This window comes from Hippichthys cyanospilos, chromosome 16, assembly GCF_059441005.1.
Source record: "Hippichthys cyanospilos isolate Australia breed blue-spotted pipefish chromosome 16, RoL_Hcya_1.0, whole genome shotgun sequence".
Classification (NCBI taxonomy): Eukaryota; Metazoa; Chordata; class Actinopteri; order Syngnathiformes; family Syngnathidae; genus Hippichthys; species Hippichthys cyanospilos.
In genome coordinates this window covers 4,436,013-4,448,059 of record NC_142384.1, presented here as the reverse complement: position 1 = coordinate 4,448,059, position 12,047 = coordinate 4,436,013, and the positions used below count along the sequence as shown (strand labels likewise).

Genomic DNA, 12,047 nt, shown 5'->3' with positions numbered 1-12,047 from the left:
AACCAAAAATGGAATTCTTACTAAATTTGTTGAGAATGCAGTTAAGATAATAATAACGATGAACTGTATTTGAAACTTCCACTAGCCCCCAAAATTAAAGAAACACACTTTTAAAATTATGAATGATATCTACCCATCTAAATAATTATTATGTTTACCTTTTAGTTTTGAAGACAACATGCGCATGTTCTGTAAAAATTATATTGAAACCACGGATCATGTGGTATTTTCATGTCCAATAATACTATTTTGGAAGTACCTCCATCTCTGGATCCCTCCTAAATTTGAATCACTTCCAGCCCATTTTTCAATCGATCACATAATATTTGGTGTCATACCTCTGAATAAGAACATTGACATTCCTGTAAAAAAATCTTGTGTATGGCCAAATTTCTCATCCACAAGCAAAGGTTTCACAAACATATTCCTGTCCTGAAATGTTTTTATGATAGAATTTTGTAATTATATTACAAGGTTGAAGTTTATTGAAAGACCAAGTGTGCAAGTAATTGACAATATCGTTAAGGAAATCCCGCATGTAACATAAATATATTGTCTCATTGTTAGGTCTTTTTTTCTGTTTCTTTACATTTATGTTGTATTGTTTCCTTATTTATTCGTTGGTTGCTTATCTGTTTTGAAAATGTAAATAAATATTTTTCTTCCATTTGTAAATTTATGTGTACTGTTCCCTTGGCAATTACGCTGTATTGAAATAAGGACTTTTAGACTATTGCCATTTTGTATATTATTCTGTTTGTTAAATAAAGGTAAAAAAAAAGAAATCAATACATCAACAACTGATTGTTTGCAACGTGAATGTCCAATTTATTCGTAAATTATTTCATGAAACTGGACTGACAGACTGATGACCTGTGACTCCAAATTCCTATATTGTTTCAAAATTATCAATAAAAAATATAAATTGGTAAGGGATTAACCCTCACATAATAACAACAATAAATAAATATAAATAACGTTTTTGTAACAAATTAATCTATTTCGTAATAGGATTCCGTTTCAGCGTCCACGTGTTTAAGCACATCCCCTCTCTGTTCAAGACCAATTCTTTTCCAAATCAACTGCAGCGCTTAGTTCTGACAGCAGAGGTCACTAACTGTTAAAAAAAACGTCCCGAATTTACGACAAAGTTGCCCTAAATGGCCACAAACGATCCAAAAAAAAAACCTTTCATTTGAGCATTAATAAAATACACATACATCATCCTTAAGATTGAAGCTATTGAAACCTGTTTGGCGTTCATTTCGCTTTCAATTCGGCCAGTTTTCTGCTCTACGCATGCGCGGCGCGACTGACGCATAGATCGACTGACATTGCTCGGTATCGCGGTGAAGTCATCCTAATTTGCATATCCAACTCAAACCCAAAAGCAGATCCATGCACGCAAAGGATAAGATTCGTCAATTCAAAGGAGAGATTAACGCAAAAATTAGTATTTGTGTCTCGCGAGAGCCGTACTCATACGAATGGTAAAACACTCGCGTCTCACGAAATGGTCAAACACGGATACGAATGGTGAATCACGGTTACAAATTTGAAAATACGAATGGTGAAACGCATACGTCTATTTGAAAACACGGATACAGATTTAAAAACACGAATACGTCCTCTTGGCAGCGATCTTACTCCATAAGGATGGGGTAGTTATTTTGTCCTAGTTCCAACTCATTTAGCTGGTCTTTTGAGAGATTTTTTTTAAGAAAAGGAAAACATACTATATAATCTATATGTATGTTTCTGACATATAATGTTATTTTTAACGACTTTTTTTTTAATCCTTTAGGGCTATCCGACAGTAACCGGATAAAGAATACATTATTTCCCACAATCCCTCGCGCTCTCTTCCTCTTTCCCTACTGCAGCCATGTCGAAGAGAGGTAAAATTAATTTTTTCAATCCATTTTCATCAGCGATATCCCGTTTCCCATCGGATGATACTTCTTTGTTGTCGTGCACTTAATCAGTCATTATTTATTTAGCTTCATTCTATTTTGTCTTTTGAGTTTTCTTCATACGTTTTTCGGTTAGATTCGGATTGGCTACGTCGGGTCTCATGGTAAACGCCGTGTTTACGCCTGCATTAAAAGCAAAGCGTTTTCAGTGCTGCCCTGTCAAAAAGAGTATATTCCTATGAAATAAATAGAAAAAAAAGTGTAGAAATATTAAGCGAGCCAGCCGATATATGGTGATGTCTGCACCAGACGCTAACATGGGTTTTGCGATTCATGTTGCTAAATGTTGTGTCTTGGGTGTGAGTGAGTGAGTTTAATTTAAAAAATAGTTTTGGCTAAATTTGGGCGAATGGGTCAGTTTCTTAAGTGGTTCGTTTAGTTGGTTTGTGCAATCAAAGGACTTTCAACGAGGGAGCAATTCATATTTTAATTTACGTCGTCGCCTTCATTAGGTAAGCCTATATTAACCACTGAGTGGTATTATTTAATACCTGCAAACATTTTTTCCAGGAGGTGCTCAGTTTCTGATGCTGATAACTTATGTCATTTCATTTTTTTTTTTTAACTCAACCACTCAAAATGTTCGGGTTTGAATGCTCCCCGTTTTTACTCGTTACCTGGCCATTTCAGTCTACAGCACAGGTGTTGAATTCCAGTTTTCGAGGGCCCTTATCTTGGATGTTTTTGAACCCTCTTCCAACACACCTGATTCAAATAAGGATAATTTTTTAGCTACTGTAGACATTGCTAATAAGAATCATTTGAATCAGTTGTGTTGGACTAGAAAAAAACAGAATATATACAGGATATTTGCCCTCAAGGACTTGAGTTAAACACCTACGTGTTAGACTCTAAAGCGAGTGGTGAATTGACTGCCTCCTTAAAATGGATAAAAACAGGTGGATTCTCCCACCAAGTTCATATTTAACATTTGCAATATATATTTTTTTTTTTTTTTTTTTTTACTTGACCGACCATTTAAAGTAAATTGGAATGCAGATTAGATTTTCTTTCCATTTCACACTTGGTGACCGGGTAGGCCTTGGACTTAAGACTCAACTTTTCAGTGTTGAAGAAATTAAAAAAAAATACAACTTCAGTATGTCCCTTTTAAAAATGTCCTTTTTGGGTGGATCTGTACTTAACTCCTGAATGTAGTGAATGCTAGTGTTTTATTTATTTTGTTACAGGACGTGGAGGTTCATCAGGAGCAAAGTTCCGAATCTCATTGGGTCTTCCAGTGGGAGCAGTTATTAACTGTGCTGACAACACTGGTAGGATTGAAGTAATGATTTTCAAAACTTTTGAGAGATTTACTACAATTTACCATCAATATAAAATGTCTCAAAATCAGTTTTATTTTAACTTAAAAGTAAACACACTAGAGTGAACGTGAATTCACTGGCCATAGTACGCTTTGATTTTGTATTTGGCATTAGAAGAGGTGGTTGCTACCAACTTGTGTTGCTCTTCTTGCAACTGTTGTCATCACATCTTAAATGGACAGTGTGTACAATTTTGACCATTTTTCATTAAAAAGTAATAAATGATTGTCAGTTTCAAAAACTTGTAAATGAATGTGTTCTTGACCAGTATGTTTTATTTACAATCAAAGGTCTAGTTATCATTAAATTAGATTTCATGGGGGGGTGGCACTTCCCCGCAGGCAGCCATGTTTGTTATATATACGGACAATGGTTAATGTGGCACCTCCTTCTGTCCAAAATGAAAAACGGGTCTAAATCTTTCACACTATCCCTTTAACATATGGCTGCATGATAATTTTTTTCTTTTCTTTTTGTTTGTTTTGAGGCGCCACACGGGCCTGATGGGTTTTTCTGTTTTTTTATTTTTATTTTTTTTAGAACTACTCTAGGTGGAACATACAAATAATACTGTTTTCTTTAAAACCTGTCGGGCGGGGGGGGTTACTGAGCTATTTTGTAAAAGTTGTGCAACAATTAAGAGGTCGATGATTCTACCAGGCTTTATATGTGTATGAAATTTAATGGGTTTTTGTGCATAAGACCCACTAAATTAGCGGTCTTGTTGAAAAACCTGTTGCCATGGCAACACTGTTCCAAATTTCGTATGTTTTTTACATTATCATGGTCCAAACACTTTGAGAAAATGTGAGATTGGATTAACCCACTTAGAGAAACCTAAAAAAAAAAAATCTTGTATTTTGTATAACCAGTAGATTGCTGTTTCACTAAAATCCAAAATGATATAAGCGTTGTTGAATGTGTGACATTTGGAGAGAGAAAGATGACCATCTTTGTTGAGGTAAAGAAACCTTTGTCACGATGACTCAGATTTTGGAGCAGCTATAAAAGCACATCCCTTTAAAATGATAAAATGTCTTATAAAATCTAAAAAGCCTTTGACATGTCACAAATCACAAAATCTATTTAATAAACGTGCATAAAAAGTCAGGAAGTTTTAAAAAATGTAGACTTTTTTTCTGTCTTCAAAAATAGGTTATCAGCCTCTTTGGCGATTTTTATGTGTAATGGCCCTGAAAGAAGCATATTGGTCGATTTCTACTTTACACCCAACCCACCCCTATAAAGGCCTTGATGTATCGCTGATGTTCTTCTTAAGGTGCCAAGAACCTTTACATCATCTCGGTGAAGGGCATCAAAGGACGTCTTAATCGTCTGCCTGCTGCTGGAGTGGGTGACATGGTGATGGCCACAGTCAAGAAAGGCAAGCCTGAGCTCAGGAAGAAGGGTGAGTACAAATGGAACATCTTTTCAATGTGCCTATTGTTTTTGCAGAAATCATTATTACGTCTGTCAATACCAAATCACCCGGTGGCTTGAACAAAGCTGATTTTGATTTTCATGAAACTTGGCACTTGTTTGACAGTGCAAGTAGAGCTTTGAGCATCTATAAAGGGGCGTTGCAGCCCATGCCTTGTTTGGGTACTGGCACACTGGGATAATTACGCAGAGAATTTTTTTTTATTATTATTTTCTTCATGACTTACCGTTCAAGTCCTTTGTCCTCATTTTCAACCTTCTATTAGGGTCAACTATATTTATTTTTCTTCGCAAAGCTCTTTGAATAAAATTAACTTGAATGTGAAATGTGTCAAGGCTTAAAATAATGACGTATACCTCTAATTCAATATAGTATACGTCCGGGTGTTTGCACAGAACATTGCAAAAATGCATTTTCGTCAAGCGCCGCCGAATTGCTTCTTTGTTGTTGTCAATGGGGCTGTGCGGACTTTATTGGATTATGAAAAGGAAAAGACTGCTTGACTTATTGTTTCCTTTAGCCCTTGGATAAAGTATTTGCAATGTACTCACATTATTTTCACTGTACACCCCCTTTCAACTCATTTTTACATCAAAGTAATTTTTTTACGTAGGACTTGGCTAAATGCAATACCAGAAACGCCATCTAGAATCGCTTAACTACTATCATAAGGCAAAAACTTAGTGAATTTTGGTTTTGTTTATAGCGTGATACTCACAATGTCCCTTCTTTTTAGTGCATCCTGCTGTGGTGATCAGGCAGCGGAAGTCCTATCGGCGAAAAGATGGCGTCTTTCTCTACTTTGAGGACAATGCAGGTGTCATTGTCAATAATAAAGGGGAAATGAAAGGTGGGTGGTTCTTTTAACAATTTTCATTCAGTTTAGGTTTTGAATGCAGACTCTCGGCTTGCACGGCACAGCCTCAAATTTACAAATGTATAAGACTTAATACCTTATTGGCATGCTCGTGATTGGCCAATATTTGCCGTTTGATGCAAGTAATATCATAATTTGCGGAGTGATCAGTGATGAATCAGTTCCTCAAATTATATGCTGTATAAATGTGAGGGGAAACATTTCGTGCTTTATTTGCCACTAGTGTGACAGTTCATTTTAAGGAGTATGATGAATGTTTGTCTGACATGAGACAATATCAAATTGTGACAGTATGATATCCTTGAGAAAAAAATATTGTATCAGGGTTTTGACAATAACAGCTCTCAAATATATTATTTAATAACCGTGCACAGTGCAGTTGCCCATTAAGGCAGGAGGGAAACGAACTTAGCATTTTTAGTAGATGTGGACTTTTTTTTTTTTCTCCCATCCCCCCGTGACTTTTAAAATCACGGTATAGCCTCAATCCGATTATTGGCACATGTCGATTCACAAAATTTTACTGCGGATGTTAAGTAATTTAATCATCGTATAGTCGGGGAGTGCTACATAATGCAAAGTATTGTAAACAGTCACAGACTGAGCAGGACCGTCTGTACTGACATTGCTCGGTCCATGTCCGTAAATCCACTTCAGTTGGTGCTCGGTCCTTGCAGGGTTTTTTTCCTTTACTCCCAAGTCTTCTTGTCCCGAAGCACATGCCAAAAATGCAGAAATGCAAAATAGGGATAGCTCAATTATCGGACAGGATGATTAACAGGGCCAATATTCACCGTATCAGTGCATATGGGCAGCGATAACTGGATTGGCATGTGTTTTTTTTGTGATTTTTAGAAGTCATGGTTATTTAAAAGTCCAAATATGCAAAGTTCTTTTCCTGCGTCGTCTGCCTTAATTGGCAAACGCACTGTGCAGCATGAGCCTCTTCTCGTTGTGTATCATACATGAATCTTCCTCGGTTGCAGCAGCAGTAACATGATTGATTAGCTGCGAAGTGTGAAAAAAGTTCAAATTTTTAACCTTTTGCGATAAGGCGAAATGAGGGGAATTTAGTGTCTCTTTCCATGTTGCGCAAACTACATCGACACCAAGTCAAAACACAGTTGTTTTTTTTCTCCTTCAGAACACAGTTTGAGAGCCCATGGTTTGAGACTTGTGACATCATTTCTTTTTTTGATGCCCCCAGGCTCTGCTATAACCGGCCCAGTAGCCAAGGAGTGTGCGGATCTTTGGCCAAGGATTGCATCAAATGCTGGCAGTATTGCCTGAGCCTACTGTCATCCATTATTCTCAATAAACTGTTTATGCAGACTTCTCTGTAATAATTTTCAATAAGTACCGGTACAAAATATAAGCAATGTAAGAACCGGTAGATAAAAAAATGTTAGGGCTTGGATGATCATTTCTAAACATTGCGCAGGTTTTGAAAGCTGGGCGTGCCAAATGTATCTAAGTTGTTTTTAATAGGTTAGAACATAGGTCAGTAACCCACGGTTGCAGGGATTTAAAAAAAAAACAACAACAAAAAAACAATGTTAGTTGGGCCATGGATCTTAAAAAGAAAAACTGCGGAGGATAAGAGGATTCAACAGTTCTTGGACAGAATCAAATCGCCTTGATTGCCAATACGGAAGGATGGCCTGCATGTTTGCTTTGACAAAAACATTTTACGTGTGTGATGTTAAGAACCTGTTCAGTGATGTCCGAAACAGAAGTCACATTAAACGAGTAAGAACACGATCCTGTCATACGCACATATAAACAACTAATAGGCTGTATTAGTTTTTCTCCATTGGTTTGGCTCATTTCTTTAAAGTGAGATGACATTCTCATAACATGGACAAATCCCCAAACTATCTTGCAGTTTCTCACAACAGAATGGCATTTATCATTGCTTCATCACATTTCCAAATGCTTTGTACGTGTCAAGCCATCCTTTCAAATAGCTACAGTATGTACAAGTATCCTACAGTTAACACAATCAGCCAACATTTAGTACATTTTTCAAATATGTATCTTGCTGATCCATCCCAATTGGTTGGTTTTCAGTGTCATGGTTATTGTCCTCAAAACCTGTCAGCACATTGTCATCGTACAAGTCATATGCAGAATAGTCTGTTCAATTGTCAAAATAGTGTTAGGAAACTGCAATAGAATACAGTACATATTTTGGACCATAACCATGTGTGCGGCCATCTCAGAAAATGGTGTGCCCACCCACAATGCGAGTTTGGGCCCATACAACACAGATAAACTCCAATTTCTTGGATCAGCTGTGTCTTGATCTGGTCCCAAAAAATGAGAGGTCTCGAAGGGCCCCACCTATCCCAGTTTGTAATTATATGGGACAACGTTCATTTCCACCGGGGTCCACGATGTGTTCTTGCCACCATACTCTCCATTAATCAATCCTATCGAGGAGTTTCTCTCTCCTTGGCGATGGAAAGTGTATGAACACTAGAGGGCTCTCATGACTGCAAAGGACGCTGCCTGTGAGGACATAACGGGATCGGTGTAGAGGGTTCAGGGCATGCACGACGCTTCTTCCCGCGCTGTATCTCAAGAGACTACATCAGATGCGATGTGGATGAGAATCTCTGGCCGAACAGAGCCCAGAGAATGGATGACCAGGAAGATGAGGATGGTGACCGGGAGAGAGAGGGTAGTGACCGTGACTAAACAAAACGTCTTCATTAGGGACTCTTTGTATTTACTCATTTATTCCTTGATTTTTCCTCTTTGTGGGTTTTTGGATTTTGTGTACATAGTATATTTGCCTTTTTTACGGTTCCCTACGTCCTATAATGTGTACAATTTACGTTAGTTGAGAATACAAATGAAAATTCCTCGGCAGAATGAGTGCAGTGTGTGTGTGTTGTGTAAATATGCCTATAGCTAGATATATGCCATGACAAAGCATCTATGCATTTTGACTTGCAGTACTTAAACGATACCAAAGGGGCAATGCATTTATGAGTCACTGACTAGTTATATGAGAAGGGAATGTAGTTTTGACTGAAGGGTAAACTTTTGGGAGCTGTACAAACATTGCCGGGTGAGCCCTGTAGTTGTGCAGTATCATCCAAGTTATTTTGACATGAATGAATGAACATGTGCCAAAGCAATTGAGAAGGATCCATGCCATTTTTATGGTACTATTTACATGAAAGGGAGTTCGTTTTGAAGCATGGATGAGTAGTTTGGGGAGACAAATTACATTTTGCCGGTTATCTGAAGTGTCGTGCAGAACTGCAAGTCTGTTTGGCCAAATTGCTTTATAGTTATGGGTGTCATCTCAGTTTCAAGAAATGAGCCAAACCAATGGAGAAAAACTGTGCTAAAAATGAAGGTTTTAGTAAACGTTTGGATGACGTGAGGTTATTGTTTGTTTTGTGGCAACGAGTCCGAGGCAGAGGTGTGGTTCCAATATTTTTTATTGTACTTTCTTAAAATAATTAAAAATAGTGGGAGTACTTAAATAAGGCTGGAACGTCCTTGTCCGGTACACTGGAGAGGCGAGGCACTTCCAATCAAATAAAACCATCACCTAATGAAACACGCACACCACCACACGCACACTGGTGAACGTAACAAAAAATAAAATCACCAACACTGAAATTGGAAGCCCTAATCCAGTGACGCCGGAAGTGTAAATAAATAGTTTCGCGAACCAACAAGAAGGGCTAAAATACTAAAATCAAACCAAAATGGGTGTTAAAAGTCCAGTGAAACAGATCACAGTCCGAACTGGGGAGAGGGCGCTGGCTCCCGCCCGGGAATCCACGGAAGCGGACAGCTGAGACGTGGAGCACCTCCGGCTGGATCAGGTGAATGCCGCTCGGTGAAGGTCCCGTAAAACCAGCTAAACAAAGCAGCAGCGGCTACGACGCTCAATGTCCGGTCAATGGGGAAGACAGGGACACAGCCGCTCATTCGGCTGTGTTGACGATCAAACTGGAATTAAGCAAAGTTTGCTGCGTTGTGCCCCTCAGGGCTTACTTTAACAACAACCTTAAATAATTCGAGAGACGCCAATGGGAGGTACCCCGGAAGTAAGTAGACCTCTACGTAAATGCATCAGTGAAGGGGCAAGGGTATGACTGTGTTTTATAGCGGGGCCTTGATTGTGAATTGGCCACCGCAGTGGGGTGCAGGGTAAAACCCCTGCCACCAGGAGGCAACTCTAGCACCTCATGCCACAATCTAATGGTTAAATTCATATGAGGGTAGATGACACAAGCGGTTTGTCGTTTAGGTCAACAATTGGATCATTCTGAATTGGATCATCAGGGAATGACAACAAAGCGGGAAAAGCGGAAGAAAGAAGAGCCGCTGGGAAAACGTTTAAAAGTTTTAGGTTTCTTGGTTTGAGATACAACATCCCTGGCAATATACAAGGTTTTTAACTTTTTTTGTGAACAATATTTTAGAAAAGGCATGAAATCCATCCTGCCCCCCAGCCTGGACCCGTACCAGTTCGCTTACAGGGCAAAGCGATCCACAGATGATGCAATCTGCTCTGCCCTCCACCTGGTACTCACCCACCTGGACAAGAAAGACTCATATGTGAGAATGCTGTTCATAGACTTCAGCTCAGCGTTCAACACCATAATACCACAACAACTCACCTGCAAACTGGACAAACTGGGCCTCAGCCCCTCACTCTGCAACTGACTGCTGGATTTCCTCAGCCAGAGGCCTCAGGTGGTGCGTGTTGGCAACAACATCTCAGGCAGGATCACCCTGAGCACAGGGGCCCCACAAGGCTGTGTGCTCAGCCCCCTCCTCTTCACCCTACTGACACACGACTGCACAGCAACCCACAGCTCCAACCACCTTGTGAAGTTTGCTGACGACACAACACTGGTGGGCCTCATCTCCAACGGCGACGAGACCCACTACAGCAGGGATGTCCTAAGTCGCTCCTCGAGGGCCGCTGTCCTGCATGTTTTCCAGGTTTCCTTTCCTGACACACCTGATTCAAATGATCAGGAGCATTATCAGGTTGATGAGCTGATTATTTGAATCAGGTGTGTCAGGAAAAGAAACCTGGAAAACCTGTAGGACAGCGGCCCTCGAGGACTGACTTCGATCATTATCAGGTTGATGAGCTGATCATTTGAATGATTGAATTTTGGCACTTTCTGTCCTCTAGAGGCAAGTTGGGTTAGGTTGTTTTGCCCAAGGACACGACACATGACTCGGACAAATCGATATCGAAAAGCCAACCCTTCGGTTACTGGGCGGTCCCCGTATGGCGTTATACTTGTGCCACAATTGCGAGCGCGCAAAAAACATTTTGAGCGCAGAAAATAAAACTGAGCGAGCGAAAACAGATTTTGAGTGCAGAAAAAAAATATTGAAAAGAACTTACGTTTGTGACACAAAACCAGCCAATCAGAGCTTGTAAAAGCACATTGATTGACAGCTTGGTATCCAATGAGATTGTGAACACTGACAGCACCTTTCTTCTTCTTTTTTTTACACTGTGTGTCCCTCGCTTTACGGCAATACTTGTCAGCAAACAAAAAGTTTCAATGTCGCAATCAAGTGGCCGATACCGTGCTAACACAGCTTAACACAGGAATTACGGTTCAATAGCTGTTAAAAAAGGAAGCAAACGCTGCATACCAGTTGTCCCAAGTTCTTGTTTCCGCCTTTCTACAAGCCAGACGAGTGCTCTTGCTTGGCTCCGTTTTGTATTGAAAGCTCAGCTGGCCGTGTTGAAGAGCTCCCGGTGACCGCAAAGAAGCCGCCATGATTCATTCCTGCCCCCTGCTTGAGACGTTGAATGTTCCCGAAGTTGATTGGCTTTCGTGACGCGAAAAGCGAAAAAAGTTCAAAAATTCTAACTTCACGTGAAAGGCGAAATTTCGCTTCTTGTGACCGCACGCAGCCATTCGCGTTGCTCCGTTCGCGTCCATCCCGTCGCCTGATGCGCATTCGTGCCCAGTCGCGCGAACTCCATTGACTACAATACAAAACTCTTCGCTTTTTCGCCTCGTTCGCTTTAGGTGTGCACGCAGCATTATCAGTACGTGCTCAAGTTTTTTTCCTCCGCTCACTATCCGTTTTCGCTCGCTCAGTTTTATTTTCTGGGCTCAAAATGTTTTTTGCACGCTCGCAATTGTGGCACAAATATAACGCCATACCCCCGCTCCACCAACTAAGCCACGGCCGCCCCCAATAAACAAAACATTCATTTTGAAATGCCTTTTTGTTGCTCTTTTGACTGCAGAGCATGCATGAGCAACATGCTCATTTTGGTTGATGGTGATTTTGGAGGCTCTCCCTTAGAGACAGGGTGAGAAGCTCGGTCATCTGGGAGCGACTTGAAGTTGAGCTGCTGCTCCTGTATGTGGAGAGGAGCCAGTTCAGGTGGCTCGGGCATCTGCTATGCCTCCTAGGTT

The 12,047-nt window shown here is 40.1% G+C and overlaps 1 protein-coding gene across 1 annotated transcript; it reads left to right on the top strand.

Moving 5' to 3' along the window:
• The first annotated feature begins 1,815 nt into the window (after positions 1-1,815).
• On the top strand, positions 1,816-6,948 carry rpl23 (ribosomal protein L23). The gene is made up of 5 exons (XM_088436253.1): positions 1,816-1,898; positions 3,164-3,247; positions 4,578-4,706; positions 5,476-5,589; positions 6,824-6,948. Exons 1-5 carry the CDS (start codon positions 1,886-1,888, stop codon positions 6,904-6,906), a joined length of 423 nt encoding a protein of 140 aa, XP_088292379.1. The 5' UTR covers positions 1,816-1,885; the 3' UTR covers positions 6,907-6,948.
• Positions 6,949-12,047: the final 5,099 nt, after the last annotated feature.

Excerpts from the sequence above, each read along its gene's own strand:
- rpl23 (XM_088436253.1), top strand. Across the intron at positions 4,707-5,475 it reads GCCTGAGCTCAGGAAGAAGG|TGCATCCTGCTGTGGTGATC; the intron begins GTGAGTACAAAT and ends CCTTCTTTTTAG. Across the intron at positions 5,590-6,823 it reads TAATAAAGGGGAAATGAAAG|GCTCTGCTATAACCGGCCCA; the intron begins GTGGGTGGTTCT and ends TGATGCCCCCAG.